The 23,964-nt window shown below is 43.5% G+C and overlaps 1 protein-coding gene across 2 annotated transcripts in view; it reads right to left on the bottom strand.

Annotated features, from left to right (window-relative positions):
• The window catches only part of LOC142662106 (C-Jun-amino-terminal kinase-interacting protein 3-like), a 381,524-nt gene extending 363,888 nt beyond the window's left edge, over positions 1 to 17,636 (bottom strand). For both annotated transcript variants that reach the window (XM_075840017.1, XM_075840018.1), the window contains exon 1: positions 16,936 to 17,636. In XM_075840017.1, the coding sequence (XP_075696132.1) occupies positions 16,936 to 17,244 (309 nt within the window). In that variant the 5' untranslated portion in view covers positions 17,245 to 17,636. The remainder of the gene's footprint in view (positions 1 to 16,935) is intronic.
• Between the last annotated feature and the right edge of the window lie 6,328 nt (positions 17,637 to 23,964).

Genomic DNA, 23,964 nt, shown 5'->3' with positions numbered 1-23,964 from the left:
CCCACAGGTGGACCCCTGTAGATGCAGCAGAGTTGGGCAAGTTCTGGGGACTTCATTTGAACATGCGGCTTCTGAAAAAGTCGTCCATTAGGACCTACTGGAGCACGGACATCTTATACCAAACCCCGATGTACCGTATGGCCATGTCCAGGATGCGTTATGAGGCAATACTTTGCTTCTTACATTATACGGATAATGAGCAGTGCCCACCCCGAGATGACCCCAGTTTTGATCGTTTGTACAAACTGAGACCTCTATTAGACCATTTCAGTGCCCGGTTTGCCCAAGCATACACCCCCGAGAAGTGTATTTCCATTGATGAGTCCCTGGTACATTTTAAAGAGAGGCTTCAATTCCGCCAGTACCTGCCGAGTAAGAGGGCAAGGTATGGCGTGAAGATGTATAAGCTGTGCGAGAGTGCATCAGGGTATACCTACAAATTTAGGATATATGAAGGGAAGGACAGCAGTATTCAGCCCCCAGAATGCCCCCCCCCCCTTATTGGGAATTAATGCAAAAATGGTGTGGGATTTGGTGCACCCACTGCTGGACCAGGGTTACCACCTCTACCTGGATAATTTTTATACCAGCGTCCCACTCTTTAAGTGCCTCGCTTCCAGAAGTACTGTGGCATGTGGCACTGCTAGAAAAAATCTGAGCGGCCTCCCTAAGACTCTGCTTGGGCAAACACTCAGAAGAGGTGAGAGCAGGGCACAATCTAGCAGCAATATATTGTGTGTCAAGTACAAGGACAAGAGAGATGTCACACCAGTACCCATGTACCTGTACGAGGTACCAGTACAGAGACCCCCAAACCAGACTGCATCCTGGACTACAATAGGTACATGGGAGGGGTGGACTTGTCAGATCAAGTCCTGAAACCCTACAGCGCCATGCGGAAAACGAGGGTGTGGTATAAGAAGCTGGCCGTGCACATCATACAGATGGCATTGTACAATGCGTACGTGCTACGTCGATGTGCAGGCCAGAGGGGAACTTTCCTGGAATTTCAAGAGGTGGTTATCAAGAACCTAATCTTTAGGGACCAAGAAGGGGGGGCGCCTAGTACTTCAGGAAGCGAGGCCACACGCATAGTACCAGGGCAACACTTTCCAGGAGAAGTTCCCCAAACTGGCAAGAAGGGAAAAAGTCAAAAGAGGTGCAGAGTCTGCTCAAATAGGGGGATAAGGAAGGACACAACATACCAATGCGACACGTGTCCCGAAAAACCAGGGCTCTGTATGAAAGATTGTTTTCGAATTTATCATACATCCAATTTACCCTGATGCACTCCGCACAGCTTATCCCCCTCATCTTTCCCTTCTGAGCCCTGCCGTGTGCCCAGGCAGCAGATAACAGCCACATGTAGGGTATTGCCGTACCCGGGAGAACCCACATTACAGCTTATGGGGTGTATATCTCCGGAGGCACATGCTGGGCACACTATATCGGACACTGACATGGCATATATATATAGAAAATTGCAAATCTCACTCTGCACCATCTGCTGCGCATTATCTTTTACACGGTACCTGTGGGGTCAAAATGCTCACTACACTTCTAGATGAATGTCTTAAGGGGTGTCGTTTTTAAAATAGGGTTACTTCTCGGGGGTTTCAACTGTACTGGTACCTCAGGGGCTTCTGCATACATGACTTAGCACCAGAAAAGCTCCAGTAGGCCAAATGGTGGTCCTTTCCTTCTGAGCCCTGCCGTGTGCCCAGGCAGCCAATAACAGCCACATGTAGGGTATTGCCGTACCCGGGAGAACCCACATTACAGCTTATGGGGTGTATATCTCCGGTGGCACATGCTGGGCACACTATATCGGACACAGACATGGCATATATATATATATATATATAAAAAAAATTGCAAATCTCACTCTGCACCATCTGCAGCACATTATCTTTTACACAGTACCTGTGGGGTCAAAATGCTCACTACACCTCTAGATGAATGTCTTAAGGGGTGTAGTTTTTAAAATGAGGTCACTTCTCGGGGGTTTCAACTGTACTGGTACCTCAGGGGCTTCTGCATACATGACTTCGCACCAGAAAAGCTCCAGTAGGCCAAATGGTGGCCCTTTCCTTCTGAGCCCTCCCATGGGCCCAAACTGCAGTTTATCACCACAAATGGGGTATTGCGGCACTAAGGACAACATTTATTTTTTTAATTTCACAGCCCAATTCAAATACGTGCTGTGTAAAAACTGTGTGGTCGAAATGATAACAACCATAAATGAATTCCTTGAGGGGTGTAGTTTCCAAAATGGGGTCACTATTGGAGAATTCCTACTGTTTTGGCACCTCAACACCTCTTCAAACCTGGCATGCTGCCTAAAATATATTCTAATAAAAAAGAGGCCTCAAAATGCACCAGGTGCTTCTTTGCTTCCAGGGCTTGTGTTTTAGTCCACGAGCGCAGTAGGGCCACATGTGGGACATTTCTAAAAACTGCAGAATCTGGACAATACATATTTAGTAGTGTTTCTCTTGTAAAACCTTCTGTGTTACAGAAAAATTTAATTGAAATTCAGCTAGAAAAATGAAATTTGCAAATTCCACCTCCACTTTGCTTTAATCCCTGTAAAATGCCTGAAGGGTTAAAAAACTTTCTAAATGCTGTTTTGAATACTTTGAGGGGTCTAGTTTTTAAAATGGGGTGTCTTATGGGGCTTTCTAATACATAGGCCCCTCAAAGCCACTTCGGAACCGAACAGGTAGCTTAAAAAAAAAGGCTTTTGAAATTTTCTTAAAAATATGAGAAATTGCTGTTTATGTTCTAAGCCTTGTAACGTCCAAGAAAAATAAAAGAATGTTCAAAAAACGATGCCAATCTAAAGTAGACATATGGGAAATGTGAACTAGTAACTATTTTGGGTGGTATAACCGTCTGTTTTACAAGCAGACGCATTTAAATTCTGAAAAATGCTATTTTTTCAAAATTTTCTCTACATTTTGCAATTTTTCACTAATAAACACTGAATATATCGACAAAATTTTAGCAGGAACATGAAGCCCAAAGTGTCACGAGAAAACAATCTCAGAATCGCTTGGATAGGTTTAAGCATTCCGACGTTATTACCACATAAAGTGAAATATGTCAGATTTGAAAAATGGGCTCTGAGCCTTAAGGCCCAAACTAGGCCGCGTCCTTAAGGGGTTAAAAAAAAAGTCAGTGTGATTGGTGCAACTTTATAATCAGATTTTATTAAAAATTATTTTAACTTTTTGAAATACAGCTGCTCTGTATTCTCTATATAAAGCAGCCGTATCGTTCACTAAATCCTGTTCTTGGCAGATCTGCGGGATCCACCATCATACCGAAGTTCATAGATGTTATAGATTCCATGTGGATCCTGTGTGTTAGGCCTCATTTACACGAGCGTGATATACATGCGTGCGACGCGTGTGCTTTTCACGCGTGTCGTACGCACCTATACTAGTCTATGGGGGCATGCAGACAGTCCGTGAGTTTTGCTCAGCGTGAGTCCGCTGAAAAAAACTCACGACATGTCCTATCTTTGTGCGCTGTTCGCGCATCACGCACCCATTGCAGTCAATGGGTGCGTGAAAACCACGCATGCCGCACGGAAGCACTTCCGTGCGAACTGCGTGATTCGCGCAACAGCAGTGAAAAGGATGAATGAAAACAGAAAAGCACCACATGCTTTCTGTTTACAAACATCCAAACGGAGTGTCATAATGATGGCGGCTGCGAGAAAATCTCGCAGCCGCGCATCATACGCTGATGACACACAGAGCTGTCAAGTGCCTTTTGCGCACGCAAAACGCACACGCTCGTGTAAATCAGGCCTTCGAGATACGCAGAACCCGCTGACACTGAACCCGTCAAGTCCGCGTGACTGACATATTAAGTTCTTAGCAAACGATACAACTGCTCTATATAGAGAATACGAGCAGTTGTATCTGTAAAAGTCTAATTAATTTTTTATAAAAATTAATTATAAAGTTGCATCAATCACACGGATTGACCTTTTTATAAAAAAAAAAAAAATGCCTTTTAAAAAGGTGTACATAGCCTTTAACACCTTCCCGCAAATGGCACGCTTTGTAGATGATGCGAGCACAGAAGCTATGCTCGCTTCATCTTCAGTGGGGGTCAGCTTTATAATATACAGTTGACAACCCGCTGCAACGGCGGCGATCGCAGTTACCCAAAGCAGGACCTAATAAGCGGTCAGATGAAGAGAATGACAGTTACAATACACTGCACAACATAAGTAGTGCAGTCTATTATACAGGAGATCAAAAGATCAGGTCTTCAAATCCCCAATTTAAAAAAAAAGGTTTAAGAAAAATAAATAAATTCCAAGTTTTAAGAAATAAAAACAATAAATGTTTCCCTGACCAAGGCCATTATAATTGGAAAAAAAAAATAAAAAAAATCTAACATAATGGGTATCGCCACGTTCGGAATGGCCTGAACTATAAAAATGTCATGTTATTTTCACCGCACAGTGAACACCGTAGAAAAGGTTTCATTAAAAAAAATTACCGCATTTTTTTTTTTTGGGTCATCTTTGTCCAAAAAATTTCTAATAGAAAATTAGCAAAAAAATTCACAGGCACCCCAAAATGGTACCCAGAAAAACAAGACCTCCCACATGAATATGAACAGACAAATAAAAAAAATAAAAAAAGTTCAGGCTGTTAGAAAATAGCAACACTAAAACATGATTTTTTTTTTTTAGAAAATAGTATTTTTAATGTGGTAAAGTAGTAAAGCGTAAAAAAAATATATATATATATATACACATTTTGTATTGCTGTTATTGTATTGACCCACAGAGTAAAGTTAGGGTATGTTCACACGCTTAGCAAAAAGCGTCTGAAAATACGGAGCAGTTTTCAAGGGAAAACAACTCCTGATTTTCAGCCGTTTTGCAAGCAACTCGCGTTTTTCGCTACGTTTTTTACACGAGTCAATGAAAAACGGCTCCAAAAACGTCTCAAGAAGTGGCATTCACTTCCTTTTTGCGGACGTTTTTTTTACACAGCCGTTTTTCAAAACGGCCGCATAAAAAAACGCCTCATTGGAACAGAACGCCATTTTTCCCATTGAAATCAATGGGCAGATGTTTGGAGGCGTTCGGTTTTTGATTTTTCTGAAATTTTTCGGCCGTTTACGACCCAAAAAACGCCCGAAAATAAGCCGTGTGAACATACCCTTAACATGTTTATACTGCACAGTGAAAACTGTAAAAAAGAAAAACAAAACAATGCTAGATTTGCTGTTTTTTGATTTCCTCGTCTCCCAAAAAATGTAATAAAAATAGTGATAAAAGAAAAACATAAAAAAAATAAAAAATAAGATAAAAAAAACCACATGTACGCCAAAAAGGAACGAATAAAAGTTATAGCTCCTTCCACAAAAGACAAGCACTCCCACAGCTCCTTCAACGGTAAGATAAAACGTTGTCACTCTCAAAACGCAATGATGAAAAATTATGCTAAATGAGGGCCCGGACAAATTTTTTAGGTCCAGTAGTATTTCATTAAAACCCCACATCATCATTTGCTAGACCCCACAGGTGCACCCCATAGATGCAGCTTAGATGAGGACACTTTAGGGACTTGTGCGGTTTATAAACAGCAGAGGAGAAAAAACAAACACAAAGCGCACATACTGCATCAAATGATATAGTAAAAAAACACAAATAGGTGATCAGCTCTGCTGACCTGGTTGGTTGTGCTAGGAGCACAACATCCCTGAAAGCGTGTTTTAAAATATTTCTGCAGCCTGGGTTCCGATCCGGATCCAAAGGGTCCAAGGGTAAATGGTAGTTGAGAAGTTTGAGGATAAAATTGGCGCTGCTAAGGCTTCGTTCACATCTGCGTTGTGGTTCCGTTGGAGCTTTCCGTCATAACGGGACCCTGAACAGACACAAACTGACCCAAAGTTTCAATTGATTTCAATGGTGACGGATCCGGTGCCCATGGTTTTCGTTTGTGTCTGTTGTGCACTGCACCCGTCGTTTTGCCGGAAGTAATAGCGTTGTCGACATATTATTGGGGAAAATGTAGATTTAACTACAGCTACATCTTTACATTTTTCACTTTCACTGCCCATTTCTACTAAAATATATAAAAGACACCTGTGGGGTCAAAATGCTCACTACACCCCTAGATGAATACCTCAAGGGGTGTAGTTTGCTAAATGGGGTCTTTTTTTAGGTGTTTGCTTTGTTTTGGCACCACAAGACCACTTCAAAACTGAAATGGTGCCTAAAATATGATCTAATAAAAAGAAGGTCCCAATATTCTCTAGGTGCTCATTTGTACTGAGGAGTGTTTTTCAGTCCATTAGCACACTAGGGCCAAATGTCTAAAAACTGCAGAATCTGGGCAATAAATATTGAGTTGCGTTTCTCTGGTAAAACCCTCTGTGTTACATAAAAAAAAATGGATTAAAATTGAATTTCTGCAAAAAAAGAATGAAGCAATGTGGAGGTGACATTTACAAATTTCAATTTCTGTGAAACGGGTTAAGAATCTTTCTAAATACGGTTTTTAATACTTTGAGGAGTGTGGTTTTTAAAATGGGGTGATATGTGGGGTTTCCCAAAATATAGGCCCCTCAAAGCTACTTCAGAACTGAACCCTATAAAAATAGACTTGTGAAATTTTCTTGAAAATGTGAGAATTTGCTGCTAAACTTATAAGCCTTGTAAGGTCCTAGAAAAGTAAAAAGGATGTTCAAATAACGATGCCAACATAAAATAGACATATGTAAAATGTTAATTAGTAACTATTTGGTGTGCTATTACCATCAGTCTTACAAGCAGATACATTCAAATTTAGAAAAATTCTAATTTTTGCAATTTTTAAAAAAATAAATAAATTGGTGTTTAGTTACAAATCAGCAATGAATTTATCGACCATATTTTACCCCTGACATAAAGTACAATTTGTTTCGAGAAAACAATCTCAGAATTGCTTGGCTAAGTGAAAGCATTCCAAAGTTATTACCACATAAAGTGACACGTCAGATTTTAAAAATGGGGGTCATTTAGTCCAAAAGTGGCTGCGGCGGGAAGGGGTTAAAATCTACCAGTGTGGTAAGGGTTACGAAGTCATTGTTAAGGCTCCAGTATCCCAGCGAACCACAGTAAGAGCCATTATCCACAAATGGAGAAAATTTGGAACAGTGGTAAACCTTCCCGGGAGTGGCCGACCAACCAAAATTTCACCAAGAGCGTATCAAAGAATTATTCAGGAGATCACAAAATAAATCAGACGAACATCTAAAGAACTGCAGCGGTCACTTGCCTTAGTTAAGTTCAATGTACACTATTCCACAATAGGAAAGACACTGTTCAAAAAGGTCATCCATGGGAGAGTTGCAAGGCGCAAGAAGAACGCAATAGGTCATCTCGCATTTGCCAAAAAAACATCTAGATGACCCCCAAGACTTTTGGGATAATATTCTTTGGACTGATGAGTGACAGGTGGAACTTTTTGGAAGACATGGGTCTTGTTACATCTGGCATAAAGTGAACACCACATCCCACAATAAGTTGGGTTTGGCAGCAGGACAATGACCTGAAGTAAACAAGCATTGACATAGGGTTGCACGATGCATCGAAATAGCGATACTATTTAGATATCGTGCACCCTGAAACTGTTCAATACCGTTAATTTATGTATTTCGATACGGAGCTGTGCCCCGCACAGCTCAGTATTGTAACACATGAACGTAGATAGAGGGGGGCTGCTGCTGTGTAATACAGCCATTGCCCCACTCCTGACAACAAGTGTGCGCGAGAAGTCAGTATGAGGTGATGCGGCAGGCGCTGCACTAATGAGCGGTGGCGCCGGCACGGAGGACAGAGAACATAGCAGGTGAACTTCTAAACACCCCCATGTTCTCGGTCTCATTAGTGCAGCGCCAGCCGCATCACGTTATGCTGACCGCACACACCTGTTGTCAGGACTGGGGCAATGGCTGTATTACACAGCCGCAGCCCCGCTCTAAAAGCGGAGATCAGAAAAACCTCTCATCTCTGCCTCTATTCCCCTGAATGCTGTGATCAATGCTGACTGCAGCATTCATGGGGTAAATGAGAAGGGGGGGGGGATGCCCTTTGGATGCGTCATAGGGAATCCCTGTGACGCAATCGACGGACATACCACATATGGGCAGACAGGCCACAGTCCATTGAAGGACCCCAGGGCTGTCTGACCATATTTTTTGTTGTTAGGGCATACACAGGCTAATGTTATATAGAATATATATAGAATAAAAATAGATATGTGGCAGTACATTAAAGTTTAAAAATAAAAAAGTAAAACAAAAAAATATTTATTTTTTACAATAAACATTCAAATAAAAGTCTCTACATAAAATAAACACATATTCCGTATCATTGTGACCGTAACAACAAATTCATAGCGTCATTTATGACGTTTACACAGTTAAAAAAATGCTTTCATTAATGTGAGGCACATGGTATGAGGAATTGTATACTTCCATGTGCCTCACCTTAATAGTAATTAACCCCATCATGTACCTCACACATGAACCCAATGTTGTCCATTATGACTGTGGGGAACATGATGGGGTTAATTACTACTAATGCGAGGTACATGGAGGTTCAAAATTCATCACACCTCGTGCCCCACATCAGAAAATGGTAGAATTTTCTTTTAATTATTATTGTTGGCAAAAGTATCGTTTTGGTATCAAGTATCGCAATACTACACAAAGTATCGATATCGAAGTCCAAATTCTGGTATTGTGAAAACCCTGCATGGAGATGCTGTGGCAAGACCTTTAACGCCCAGGAAGTTCATGCTCAAAATCCCTCCAATGTAGACTAATTAAAAAAATTCTGCAAAGAAGAGCGGGTAAAAAGTCCTCCACAGCAATGTAAAATACTCAACGCAAGTTATGGCAGACATTTGATTGTAACGGTGACTGTCAAGGGTGGCACAACTAGTTATTAGTCTTAGGGGGGCAATTAGTTTTTACATGGGTGACATTTTGAATAAATCTTTATCCTCAATAAATGGAATGATTATTTAAAAGCTGCATTTTGTGTTACTCGGGTTGTCTTAATCTTCTATTAAAATTAGTTGGATGATCTGAAACATTTAAATGTGAGAAATTAGCAAAAATTAGGAGAAATTTGGTGAGCGTCAAATAATTTTCCACAGCACATAGACGCGATGATCAGGTGTCCACTGTATGTATATAAAATACACACAGTGGTAAGCTGTGAGGGGCATATGCTATCTCTATATACACACAGTGGTTACCTGTGAGGGGCTTATACTATCTCTATATACACAGTGGTAACCTGTGAGGGGCATATACTATCTCTATATACACACAGTGGTTACCTGTGAGGGGCATATAGTATCTCTATATACACAGTGGTTACCTGTGAGGGGCTTATACTATCTCTATATACACAGTGGTAAGCTGTGAGGGGCATATACTATCTCTATATACACACAGTGGTTACCTGTGAGGGGCATATACTATCTCTATATACACAGTGGTAAGCTGTGAGGGGCATATACTATCTCTATATACACAGTGGTTACCTGTGAGGGGCATATACTATCTCTATACACACAGTGGTTACCTGTGAGGGGTATATACTATCTCTATATACACAGTGGTAACCTGTGAGGGGCATATACTATCTCTATATACACAGTGGTAAGCTGTGAGGGGCATATACTATCTCTATATACACAGTGGTAACCTGTGAGGGGCATATACTATCTCTATATACACAGTGGTAAGCTGTGAGGGGCATATACTATCTCTATATACACAGTGGTAAGCTGTGAGGGGCATATACTATCTCTATATACACAGTGGTTACCTGTGAGGGGCATATACTATCTCTATATACACAGTGGTTACCAGTTAGGGCCATGTAATAAAGGGAGATACCAAGAATGATCCCCTCAATCTTTAGAGGCTCTTGAAGGCTGGCTAAGTACCGGGCATGGCAACACCCATGGAATAGCAGTGGACCAATGGTGTAACTGTACTGTTGGACTTCATTAAAGAGGTTTTCTGGTTGTATCGTATAATGAGAGGGTACGCAAATTTCTGATAGATATGAAGTCTTGCACATAAATACTGTTCTATCCGTTGTATCAGAAATTGTCAGTGATTCCCATAGCAACCAATCAGATCCCAGCTTTCTTATTTTCATAGCTGGGTTGAAAATTAAATAAGTGATGAATTTGGTTGCTGTGGGAAACACTGGCACCTTTTGTTAGAATAATAGTACATATAAGGGCCTGTTCACACAGAGTTTTTTGCAGCGGTTATTGCAGAGGAAACCGCGGCTAAAAACGGCCAAAATTGAGTCCCATTGATTTCAATGGGTGGTGAATGAGGTTTTTTTACCGCGAGCAAAAAAAAAAGGCTCGCGGGAAAAAGAAGCGACGTGCCCTGTCAAGAGGCGTTTTCCGCCACAAAAACCGCTTTGAAATCAATGGGAGACGGAAATAAACGCCTTTTTTTACGCTTTTTAGACCGCGATTCTTGACACGTTTTTCGTTAAAAAACGCTCACGGTTATTCCATCTTTCTGTTGAAGAGATAGCTAAAAAAAAAAGGCTAAAGAAAAAACGCAGCAAACATCATGGCAAAAAACACGTCAAAAAACGCAGGTGGTGCAAAACCACCTAAAAAAAAAACCGGAGCTGATTTTTCCAGGCAGAATTTTCTGTCTGCAAAAAATACCCTGTGTGAACAGGGCCTAAGGGTCTTTGTTTTTCAATTCCTCACAAGAACTCCGCTTCATGTGAGTGAATGGAAACATTCCAGTTTATATTAAATACATTTCCAGAGATTCGGGTGGATTTCCGAAAATAGTTTACTGTACCCATTGTAAATACTAATAATGTTTCAAACACAGTATACTTACGGTTTTCATAAAGACTGCTTTCCATGCATCCGGTTTTCTATTTAAAATTCCGGGTAGTGATGTGATATTCATGATGATGTTACATGACCATGGGGCAGCAGGAAATCAGGGCACAACACTGTGGATGCAGCGTCACTGTGCCGAGAGGTGACTGACTGCCAAGGCATGTGACACGGCATCACCATAGCTGTCAATTCTACGTGTAAATCTACACTAATCAACTCGCAAAAAAGAGAAGTTCTCATAATGTACAGTGCATTCAGAAAGTCTTCAGACTCCTTCACTTTTCTCACATTTTGTTATGTCGAGGCCTTGTGTTAAAAGAACAAAAAAAATCAAGTTTTCCCTATCATTCTGCACTCAATACTCCATAATGACAAAGTGAGAACACAATTTGAGAACAGAATTTTAGAACTTTTTGCAAATGTATTAAAAATGAAAAACTCAAATTTCGAATGGACATAAGTATTCAGACCCTTTGCTATGACCAGGAGCGTCGCTAGCACCGGGCCCAAGCCCCGGATCTTTGGCCCGGTGCCCCAGCGACTGCCACATTCGGGTCACAGCGGTCACAATTAGAACAGGGCCGCAGCCGCCTCCACCTATAAAAATAACTATAGTAACTGGGGCCTATGTAATAAAATACACGGGCCCCTCTTACTATAGTAATGACACATACTTACCCATCTTCCTTCTCCAGTGCAGTGGAAGTCCTGACGTCTTCTCGCGTCAATACGACACGACTCTGCGCCGCAGAGGACGCCACGACGCTAGATGGTGTCGGGACATCCGCTTCACCCGGAGCCAAAGAGGAGGGCAAGTGTAACATTACGGTCTGCTGGGATCCTGTATGTAAGCCTACCTCTACCTTGTGGTAGGCTTAGATACAGGGTCTAACAGACCATGTTTCTAAGCCTACCACATGGTATTCTTAAATACATGGCCCACATCTGATGGGCCCTGTATCTAAGCTTACCACATAGTAGGCTTAGATACGGGGCCCCAGCAGACCATAATCTTATACAGTATAAGATTACTGTCTGCTGGGGCCCTGTATCTAAGCCTACCTTGTGGTAGGCTTAGATACATGGTCTGACAGTATGACACATGGGCCCTGTATCTAAGCCAATCACATGTTTTACTAATGTGTTTTTTTTCTCTTTGTGCTTTTTTTACAGGTTTAGTCGTTGGAATACGTCGGATTCGAGGATGGCTTTTTTTATGTTCAATAAAATGGTAAATGAGTGTTGTGTGTTTCTTTTTTTTTTATTTCAATAAAATATTTTATCTATGTCTTTGTATTTTCTTTTAAACTTTATTACTACCGCTTTAGTAATGGCTGCTGGCTGATTACAGCAGCAACAGGCTAGAATTACCATGGTGGGAAGTTCCACTGTTTTTGGCCTTTCCCAGCTTAACAACACCAGCCTGCGGCCGCCCCATTACCCGACCATCCAGTACCTGATTGTCTATAGGCATCGTACCCAACTTTTCCCGGTACCCCTGGTGGCGGTGGGTACCGGGATAATAATGGGGGTTAGTGTTAGCCTCTGCACCGGATAACACTAAGCCCCGCCTTAGTCATGGATGATGTTAATCAGTCAGCAGCTATTAGTAAAGCGGCAGCAATAAAGCTTAAAAAAATACAAGGACATAAAAAATAAAAAAAACACGACCCTCACTAAACATTTTATTGAGAATAAAAGTAGTCATCGAAGTAGTCCAACGACTGAACCTGTAAAAAAAACACAAACACACAAAAAAAAATTAGTAACACTTAAAAAAGCAAAACGATTATTATTCTTACCTTTCCTGGGTCCAGCGCTGGAGCCGTAATGTCAGCGAGCTGGTCCCTATATCTAATCCAATCATGTGTGATACTGTCTGCAGAGCCAATGTATCTAATCCTATCATGTGTGATACTGTCTGCTGAGCTAATGTATCTAATCCAATCATGTGTGATATTGTCTGCTGGGCCCTATATCTAATCCAATCAGGTGTGATACTGTCTGCTGAGCTACTGTATCTAATCCCATCATGTGTGATACCGTCTGCTGAGCCAATGTGTCTAATCCTATCATGTGTGATATGATCTGCTGAGCAACTGTATCTAATCCTATCCATAGCTATAGGGTCAGAGTGCTACAGATATGCTGAGACAAGGAGGGTATGTGTGGAACCATACAGGGGGTTGTGACACTATATACAGGGGGCATTGTGTGGGGAGCGCTCTACAGGTGTCTTTGTTTAGAGCCTCGAGACACAACATTGCTTGGAGCCCCAGAAATGACAAATACAAAATTGGTGTACCCAGGACTCTGGTAAAAAAAAAATGTAGGTTTTATTCGGTCATTTTAAAAACAGAACGGTTAAAATGAAAATCCCGGGACCACGCTTATGCGTTTCGAACCTCAGGGGTCCTTAATCATAGCCCTGTATCTAAGGCTACATTCACATGAGCGTGACAGATTTACGCACGGAAATCTGGTCGTGTGAGTTGCGTTTTGCATCAGTGTGCTTTGCGTGTGGCATATGTTTTTCACGCACTTGAAAACACTTTTTTTCAATGTAATTGATGCATGAAACACGTTTCATGTGTACAGTCAGTGTTTCATGTGGCTCCACGTGCTGTCTGTGGTTTTCACACACCCATTGACTTCAATGGGCGACTAGGTGCGTGAAAACGCACTGATATAGGACATGCAGTGAGTTTCACACAACGGACACTCGCTGCATGAAAGCTCACGTATGTGTGAATAGCCCCATTGAAATCAACGGGTCCGCGTTATTTCAACGAACAGCACACGGACGAGATTCACACTCGTCTGAATGAGCCCCAAGCCGATCATGTATGAAACTGTCTGCTGAGACAATGCATCCAATTCTATACAGCAGAGCAGCTATAGGAGCCTTAGTCTTATAGATATGCGATCTCCGATATGTATTCTTTTTTTTCAGGGGGAGGGGTAAATATATGTCTCGGGGCTTGTGCCCTTGATCTTTTACGACCCTAGCAACGCCCCTGGCTATGACAATTTAGCTCTGGGGACCTCCCCTGTCCATATATGGTCTCACAGCTGACAATGCATATCAGAGCAAAAACCAGGCGGAGGAAATAACTGCCTGTAGAGCTCAGAGACTGGATTGTGTGGAGGCATAGGTCTCAAGAAGGGCAAGTAAAAAAAATTCTCAAGCACTCCATAATTCTTAAATGGAAAAAGTTTGGAACAACCAGGACTCTTCCTAGAGCTGGCCATGCCACAAAACGAAGTAATCAGGGGAGAAGTGCCTTGGTGAGAGAGGTAACCAAGAACCCAATGGTCACTCTGGATGAACTACAAAGATTCGATGTGCAGATGGGAGAAACTTCCAGAATGTGAACCATCACTGCAGCACTCCATCAATCTGGGCTTTATGGCAGAATGGCAAGAAAGAAGACTCTACTCAGTAAAAGACACATGAAAGACTGCCTGGAGTTTGCAAAAGAGCACCTAAAGGACTCTCAGACTGTGAGAAACCAGATTCCGTGGTCTGATGAATCCAAAATGTAACTTTTTGGTCTCAATTCTAAGCATCATGTCTGGAGGAAACCAGGCTCTGCTCATCACCTGCCCAATACTATCCCTACAGTGAAGCATGGTGGTGGCAGCATCATGCGGTGGGGGTGTTTTTCAGGGGCTGGGACAGGGAGACCTGTCAGGGGTGAGGGAAAGATGAATGGCGTAAAGTACAGAGATTCTTATTGAAAAGCTGATCCAGAGTGCTCTGGACCTCAGACTGGGCCAAAGGTTCACCTTCCAACAAGACAACGACCCTAAGCAGATAGCCAAGACAACACAGGAGCGGCTTCGGGACAACTCTGTGAGTAGAGACCTAAAAACGGATGTCCACCGAAGGTCCCCATCCAACCTGACAGAGCATGAGAGGATCTGCAGAGAAGAATGGCATCAAATACCCAAACCACAGTGTGCAAACTTTGTGGCATCATATCCACGAAGACTGGAGGCCGTTATCGCTGCCAAAGGTGCTTCAACCAAGTACTGAGTAAAGGGTCTGAATACTTATCTCAAAGCAATATTTTCATTTTTCTCATCAATAAATTAGCAAAGATTACGAACATTCTGTTTTCACTTTGTTATTATGGGGTATTGAGTGCAGAATGATGGGGAAAGACATAGTTTTGTTATTTTTGCACAAGGCTTCAACATAACAATACGTGCAAAAATTAAAAGAGTCTGAAGACTTTCCGAATGCATTGTAATTCTTTAAAATGCTGTAATAGTCAAAGCGGACCTGTCATCTCAAAGAGGCTCTGTCACCAGATTATAAGTGCCTTATCTCCTACATAATGTGATCGGCGCTGTAATGTAGATTACAGCAGTGGTTTTTATTTAGAAAAACTATCAGTTTTGACCAATTTTAGATTTATGCTAATGACTTTCTTAATGCCCAACTGGGTGTTTTTTACTTTTTGACCAAGTGGGCATTGTGGAGAGAAGTGTATGACGCTGACCAATCAGTGACCAATCAGCGTCATACACTTCTCCCCATTCATGTACTCAGCACATAGGGATCTTGCGGGATCACGATGTGCTGTCACTTACTCACATATTAAAGAGGCTCTGTCACAACATTATAAGTGCCCTGTCTCCTATAAAAGGAGATGGGCGCTGTAATGTAGGTGACAGTAATGCTTTTTATTAAAAAAAAACGATCTATTTTCACAACGTTAGGAGCGATTTTGGTTTATGCTAATTACTTTCTTAATGCCCAAGTGGGCGTATTTTTACTTTCGACCAAGTGAGCGTTGTACAGAGGAGTGCATGATGCTGACCAATCGGTATCATGCACTCCTCTAACGTTATTGAAGTGTCTTGAGAGTGAATAGACATTGCTTCCAGCCAGGACGCGATGTCTGTTAACACTCCCGACACTTCGGTAACATTTGTGTGGGACTTAATGACTGCACAGTGTGATCTCGCGAGATCATGTTGTAAATGACAGCACAGCGTGATCTCGATGTGCTGTGTGAGTAAGTGACACACAAACGTTACAGAAATGTCAGGATTGTGAATAGGCATCGTGTCCTGGCTGGAGGCAATGTCTATTCACTCTCAAGACACTACAGTAAAATTTATGTGTGCGTAAGTGACAGCACAGCGTGATCTCGCAAGATCACTATGTGCGGAGTACATGAATGGAGAGAAGTGTATGATGCCGATTGTCAGCGTCATACACTTCTCTCCACAGCGCCCACTTGGTCAAAAGCTTAAAAACACCCCATTGGGCATTAAGAAAGTCATTTGTATAAATCTAAAATAAGTCATAACTTGGTCAAAATTGAGTTTTTCTAAATATAAAACACTGCTGTAATCTACATTACAGCGCCGATCACATTACGTAGGAGATAGGACACTTATAATGTGGTGACGTAGTCTCTTGAATATGCTGCCCTGATTATAGGTATAGCATATTAAAACGTACAGGTCATTGTGCTTGCGGGCCAAATCGTACAGAAAAATATGTAACTATTGTTGTAAAATAATATTAAAGCAGTACAACCGAGTTAGTTTACGAGTCCGCTGTATCTAGGAGATTGGTATTGCCTGGCCTGCCGGAAGCTCTTCCATACATACCAATATAGAGGATGCGGTTACTCAGGCACTAGGATGGTCATGTAGCGTCGTCCGCTGCACTGCTTTTAGTGTTTTTTTTACTAAAAAAAAGTTGCATATTTCTCTGGAAGATTTGAGCCAAGCCGGCGGACCTGTACCTGCTAGATTTTGTCTCTTATTAGGACGGTATATTTAGGTAACTTTACTGAAAACCAGAATGTCAGAATATTTTATAATGTTTAACATCATGGACAGGTCGGAAGGGGGCGCTGACAAAGTTTAGAATGTAACATGGAGATCCAAGTAGGTCATCTGCTTATGTTCACCTTTACATTAGAAATAGCACAGGACAAAACAAAACGGATGAACAGAGGACTAAATCTATGGTCCAAGCGCTTACCTCCTCCGCTCGCTTGCGTCCATCCCGCTCTCTTTCATATTGGATCAGAAGTCTCTGCTTATCTTCTTGAACCATCTCCAGTTGGTCCTCTTTCTCTCTTGCACTGGTACAAGTTGTAGCCAGGCTTTCAAGTACAGAGACGATTAGGGGCATCAGGCCTGTAACCGCCTCTTGTCCATAGGCACCTACTAGTTTCTCTAGCTCAGAATAAATGCTCCCGGCCATGGCGGTGACCATCTCATCATAAACCTCCAGTGAGGTCCTGTTCTCCACCTCATCTCCAAAAATCTCCTCGATCTCATTATCCATTATTAAATAACTAGACAACTAAAAGGGCTTCTTTACTGATACAGACATGTCATAGACTGTCACCTAGACTGTGATGTAGCTTCAGACACTTGACAAGTCAGCCTGGATAATCGCACATGAATCAGACTGTCTCTTCCTCTGTTACTAAACTTACTTCCTCCCTATGATAATCAGCTCTGGTGACTTCTCAATGTCTTCTATTGCAAAGACCTCCCTCACGTCAGTTGCATACAAATTTATCTGTCATCTTAATAGATCCACTGGCACAGCTATCGCGACCTTGTTTTGTCATCGGAAGCTAGCTACTTCCCTTGAAATCCCAAAACCTTATACCTGCGAGAAGCTACCAATTGTAGATACTGTTACAGGGAAGTTACAGAGACTCGTAAGGGACGAAGGAAGGGGCGTGGCTTACCGGGTGAATGACAGCAGTAGTGAACAATAAGCATACTGAAAGGAAAAGTGTCAGCCAATAGCATATCTCGACAGGTTGGACTCCTACTTCCTGATCTTTGCAGTCTATGTGAGAGGTGTTGAGCGAGGAGGAGGAGGAGACGCCTCCTGGGCTGGTCATGTGACTGTGTGATCATGTGAGTTTGGCATAGGACACCTGAGAAGGGAGGGCGGTTCTTGCCCTCCTTCTCGTAACCTTTATTTTAGACTGGCGGAGACATCGTGCAGCTGTTGTGGTGAGAACACTGTACCGAGGACCAGGAATAGCAACAGCATCAGCAGGAAGAAGTATATGATAGCGAGGAACAGTAGATGTAGAGACGTGCGTGCGTCAAGAGCATTGCTACTAGCATGAGCAACAGTATAAGAACAGAAGTGTGTTACAGCAGAAAAACTGCTGACAGGAGGGACAGTATAAGAAGAGAGGTGTGTGTGACTGCAGGATAGCTACTGACCGGAGGGACAGTATAAGAAGAGAGATGTGTGTGACGGCAGGATAGCTACTGACAGGAGGGACAGTATAAGAAGAGAGATGTGTGTGACCGCAGGATAGCTACTGACCGGAGGAACAGTATAAGAAGCGAGATGTGTGTGACTGCAGGATAGCTACTGACAGGAGGAACAGTATAAGAAGCGAGATGTGTGTGACTGCAGGATAGCTACTGACCGGAGGAACAGTATAAGAAGCGAGATGTGTGTGACTGCAGGATAGCTACTGACAGGAGGAACAGTATAAGAAGCGAGACGTGTGTGACTGCAGGATAGCTACTGACATGAGGAACAGTATAAGAAGCGAGAGACGTGTGTGACGGCAGGATAGCTACTGACAGGAGGGACAGTATAAGAAGAGAGATGTGTGTGGCAGCAGGATAGCTACTGACAGGAGGAACAGTATAAGAAGCGAGATGTGTGTGACTGCAGGATAGCTACTGACAGGAGGAACAGTATAAGAAGCGAGATGTGTGTGACTGCAGGATAGCTACTGACAGGAGGAACAGTATAAGAAGAGAGATGTGTGTGACAGCAGGATAGCTACTGACCGGAGGAACAGTATAAGAAGCGAGATGTGTGTGACTGCAGGATAGCTACTGACAGGAGGAACAGTATAAGAAGAGAGATGTGTGTGACAGCAGGATATCTACTGACAGGAGGGACAGTATAAGAAGAGAGAAGTGTGTGACAGCAGGATAGCTACTGACAGGAGGGACAGTATAAGAAGCGAGACGTGTGTGACAGCAGGATAGCTACTGACAGGAGGAACAGTATAAGAAGAGAGAGACGTGTGTGACGGCAGGATAGATACTGACAGGAGGAACAGTATAAGAAGAGAGATGTGTGTGACAGCAGGATAGCTACTGACCGGAGGAACAGTATAAGAAGCGAGATGTGTGTGACTGCAGGATAGCTACTGACAGGAGGAACAGTATAAGAAGAGAGATGTGTGTGACAGCAGGATAGATACTGACAGGAGGGACAGTATAAGAAGCGAGACGTGTGTGACAGCAGGATAGCTACTGACAGGAGGAACAGTATAAGAAGCGAGATGTGTGTGACTGCAGGATAGCTACTGACAGGAGGAACAGTATAAGAAGAGAGATGTGTGTGACAGCAGGATAGCTACTGACAGGAGGGACAGTATAAGAAGAGAAGTGTGTGACAGCAGGATAGCTACTGACAGGAGGAACAGTATAAGAAGAGAGGTGTGTGACAGCAGGATAGCTACTGACAGGAGGAACAGTATAAGAAGAGAGAGACGTGTGTGACGGCAGGATAGCTACTGACAGGAGGGACAGTATAAGAAGAGAAATGTGTGTGGCAGCAGGATAGCTACTGACAGGAGGAACAGTATAAGAAGAGAGATGTGTGTGACAGGATAGCTACTGACAGGAGGAACAGTATAAGAAGAGAGATGTGTCTGACAGCAGGATAGCTACTGACAGGAGGGACAGTATAAGAAGAGAGATGTGTGTGACTGCAGGATAGCTACTGACAGGAGGAACAGTATAAGAAGAGAGATGTGTGTGACTGCAGGATAGCTACTGACAGGAGGGACAGTATAAGAAGAGAGATCTGTGTGACAGCAGGATAGCTACTGACAGGAGGGACAGTATAAGAAGAGAGATGTGTGTGACTGCAGGATAGCTACTGACAGGAGGGACAGTATAAGAAGAGAAATGTGTGTGGCAGCAGGATAGCTACTGACAGGAGGAACAGTATAAGAAGAGAGATGTGTGTGACAGCAGGATAGCTACTGACAGGAGGGACAGTATAAGAAGAGAAGTGTGTGACAGCAGGATAGCTACTGACAGGAGGGACAGTATAAGAAGCGAGACGTGTGTGACAGCAGGATAGCTACTGACAGGAGGAACAGTATAAGAAGAGAGATGTGTGTGACGGCAGGATAGTTACTGACAGGAGGGACAGTATAAGAAGAGAGATGTGTGTGGCAGCAGGATAGCTACTGACAGTAGGGACAGTATAAGAAGCGAGAGACGTGTGTGACGGCAGAATAGCTACTGACAGGAGGGACAGTATAAGAAGCGAGAGACGTGTGTGACGGCAGGATAGCTACTGACAGGAGGGACAGTATAAGAAGAGAGAGACGTGTGTGTGACTGCTGGATAGCTACTGACAGGAGGGACAGTATAAGAAGAGAGATGTGTGTGGCAGCAGGATAGCTACTGACAGGAGGGACAGTATAAGAAGCGAGAGACGTGTGTGACGGCAGAATAGCTACTGACAGGAGGGACTGTATAAGAAGAGAGATATGTGTGACTGCAGGATGGCTACTGACAGGAGGAACAGTATAAGAAGAGAGATGTGTCTGACAGCAGGATAGCTACTGACAGGAGGGACAGTATAAGAAGAGAGATGTGTGACTGCAGGATAGCTACTGACAGGAGGAACAGTATAAGAAGAGAGATGTGTGTGACTGCAGGATAGCTACTGACAGGAGGGACAGTATAAGAAGAGAGACGTGTCTGACCGCAGGATAGCTACTGACAGGAGGGACAGTATAAGAAGCGAGAGACGTGTGTGACGGCAGAATAGCTACTGACAGGAGGGACAGTATAAGAAGAGAGATGTGTGACTGCAGGATAGCTACTGACAGGAGGAACAGTATAAGAAGAGAGATGTGTGTGACTGCAGGATAGCTACTGACAGGAGGGACAGTATAAGAAGAGAGATGTGTGTGACAGCAGGATAGCTACTGACAGGAGGAACAGTATAAGAAGCGAGAGACGTGTGTGACGGCAGGATAGATACTGACAGGAGGAACAGTATAAGAAGAGAGATGTGTGTGACAGCAGGATAGCTACTGACAGGAGGAACAGTATAAGAAGAGAGGTGTGTGACAGCAGGATAGCTACTGACAGGAGGAACAGTATAAGAAGAGAGAGACGTGTGTGACGGCAGGATAGCTACTGACAGGAGGGACAGTATAAGAAGAGAGACGTGTGTGTGACTGCAGGATAGCTACTGACAGGAGGGACAGTATAAGAAGAGAGATGTGTGTGGCAGCAGGATAGCTACTGACAGGAGGGACAGTATAAGAAGAGAGACGTGTGTGACGGCAGAATAGCTACTGACAGGAGGGACAGTATAAGAAGCGAGAGACGTCTGTGACGGCAGAATAGCTACTGACAGGAGGGACTGTATAAGAAGAGAGATGTGTGTGACTGCAGGATGGCTACTGACAGGAGGAACAGTATAAGAAGAGAGATGTGTGTGACTGCAGGATAGCTACTGAGGAGGGACAGTATAAGAAGAGAGATGTGTCTGACCGCAGGATAGCTACTGACAGGAGGGACAGTATAAGAAGAGAGATGTGTGTGACTGCAGGATAGCTACTGACAGGAGGAACAGTATAAGAAGAGAGATGTGTGTGACTGCAGGATAGCTACTGACAGGAGGGACAGTATAAGAAGAGAGATGTGTGTGGCAGCAGGATAGCTGCTGACAGGAGAAACAGTATAAGAAGAGAGATGTGTGTGACAGCAGGATAGCTACTGACAGGATGAACAGTATAAGAAGCGAGAGACGTGTGTGACGGCAGGATAGCTACTGACAGGAGGGACAGTATAAGAAGAGAGAGACGTGTGTGTGACTGCTGGATAGCTACTGACAGGAGGGACAGTATAAGAAGAGAGATGTGTGTGGCAGCAGGATAGCTACTGACAGGAGGGACAGTATAAGAAGCGAGAGACGTGTGTGACGGCAGAATAGCTACTGACAGGAGGGACTGTATAAGAAGAGAGATATGTGTGACTGCAGGATAGCTACTGACAGGAGGAACAGTATAAGAAGAGAGATGTGTGTGACTGCAGGATAGCTACTGACAGGAGGGACAGTATAAGAAGAGAGACGTGTCTGATCGCAGGATAGCTACTGACAGGAGGGACAGTATAAGAAGCGAGAGACGTGTGTGACGGCAGAATAGCTACTGACAGGAGGGACAGTATAAGAAGAGAGATGTGTGACTGCAGGATAGCTACTGACAGGAGGAACAGTATAAGAAGAGAGATGTGTGTGACAGCAGGATAGCTACTGACAGGAGGAACAGTATAAGAAGAGAGGTGTGTGACAGCAGGATAGCTACTGACAGGAGGAACAGTATAAGAAGCGAGAGACGTGTGTGACGGCAGGATAGATACTGACAGGAGGAACAGTATAAGAAGAGAGATGTGTGTGACAGCAGGATAGCTACTGACAGGAGGAACAGTATAAGAAGAGAGAGACGTGTGTGACGGCAGGATAGCTACTGACAGGAGGGACAGTATAAGAAGAGAGACGTGTGTGTGACTGCAGGATAGCTACTGACAGGAGGGACAGTATAAGAAGAGAGATGTGTGTGGCAGCAGGATAGCTACTGACAGGAGGGACAGTATAAGAAGAGAGACGTGTGTGACGGCAGAATAGCTACTGACAGGAGGGACAGTATAAGAAGAGAGATGTGTGTGACAGCAGGATAGTTACTGACAGGAGGGACAGTATAAGAAGCGAGAGACGTGTGTGACGGCAGAATAGCTACTGACAGGAGGGACAGTATAAGAAGAGAGATGTGTGTGACTGCAGGATAGACACTGACAGGAGGAACAGTATAAGAAGAGAGATGTGTGTGACAGCAGGATAGCTACTGACAGGAGGGACAGTATAAGAAGAGAGAGACGTGTGTGTGACTGCAGGATAGCTACTGACAGGAGGGACAGTATAAGAAGAGAGATGTGTGTGACAGCAGGATAGCTACTGACAGGATGAACAGTATAAGAAGCGAGAGACGTGTGTGACGGCAGGATAGCTACTGACAGGAGGGACAGTATAAGAAGAGAGAGACGTGTGTGTGACTGCTGGATAGCTACTGACAGGAGGGACAGTATAAGAAGAGAGATGTGTGTGGCAGCAGGATAGCTACTGACAGGAGGGACAGTATAAGAAGCGAGAGACGTGTGTGACGGCAGAATAGCTACTGACAGGAGGGACTGTATAAGAAGAGAGATATGTGTGACTGCAGGATAGCTACTGACAGGAGGAACAGTATAAGAAGAGAGATGTGTGTGACTGCAGGATAGCTACTGACAGGAGGGACAGTATAAGAAGAGAGACGTGTCTGACCGCAGGATAGCTACTGACAGGAGGGACAGTATAAGAAGCGAGATGTGTGACTGCAGGATAGCTACTGACAGGAGGAACAGTATAAGAAGAGAGATGTGTGTGACTGCAGGATAGCTACTGACAGGAGGAACAGTATAAGAAGCGAGATGTGTGTGACTGCAGGATAGCTACTGACAGGAGGAACAGTATAAGAAGAGAGATGTGTGTGACAGCAGGATAGCTACTGACCGGAGGAACAGTATAAGAAGCGAGATGTGTGTGACTGCAGGATAGCTACTGACAGGAGGAACAGTATAAGAAGAGAGATGTGTGTGACAGCAGGATATCTACTGACAGGAGGGACAGTATAAGAAGAGAGAAGTGTGTGACAGCAGGATAGCTACTGACAGGAGGGACAGTATAAGAAGCGAGACGTGTGTGACAGCAGGATAGCTACTGACAGGAGGAACAGTATAAGAAGAGAGAGACGTGTGTGACGGCAGGATAGATACTGACAGGAGGAACAGTATAAGAAGAGAGATGTGTGTGACAGCAGGATAGCTACTGACCGGAGGAACAGTATAAGAAGCGAGATGTGTGTGACTGCAGGATAGCTACTGACAGGAGGAACAGTATAAGAAGAGAGATGTGTGTGACAGCAGGATAGATACTGAC

Source organism: Rhinoderma darwinii, chromosome 10 (genome assembly GCF_050947455.1).
Source record: "Rhinoderma darwinii isolate aRhiDar2 chromosome 10, aRhiDar2.hap1, whole genome shotgun sequence".
NCBI classification, from domain to species: domain Eukaryota; kingdom Metazoa; phylum Chordata; class Amphibia; order Anura; family Rhinodermatidae; genus Rhinoderma; species Rhinoderma darwinii.
This window is presented reverse-complemented; position numbering and strand designations above follow the sequence as displayed.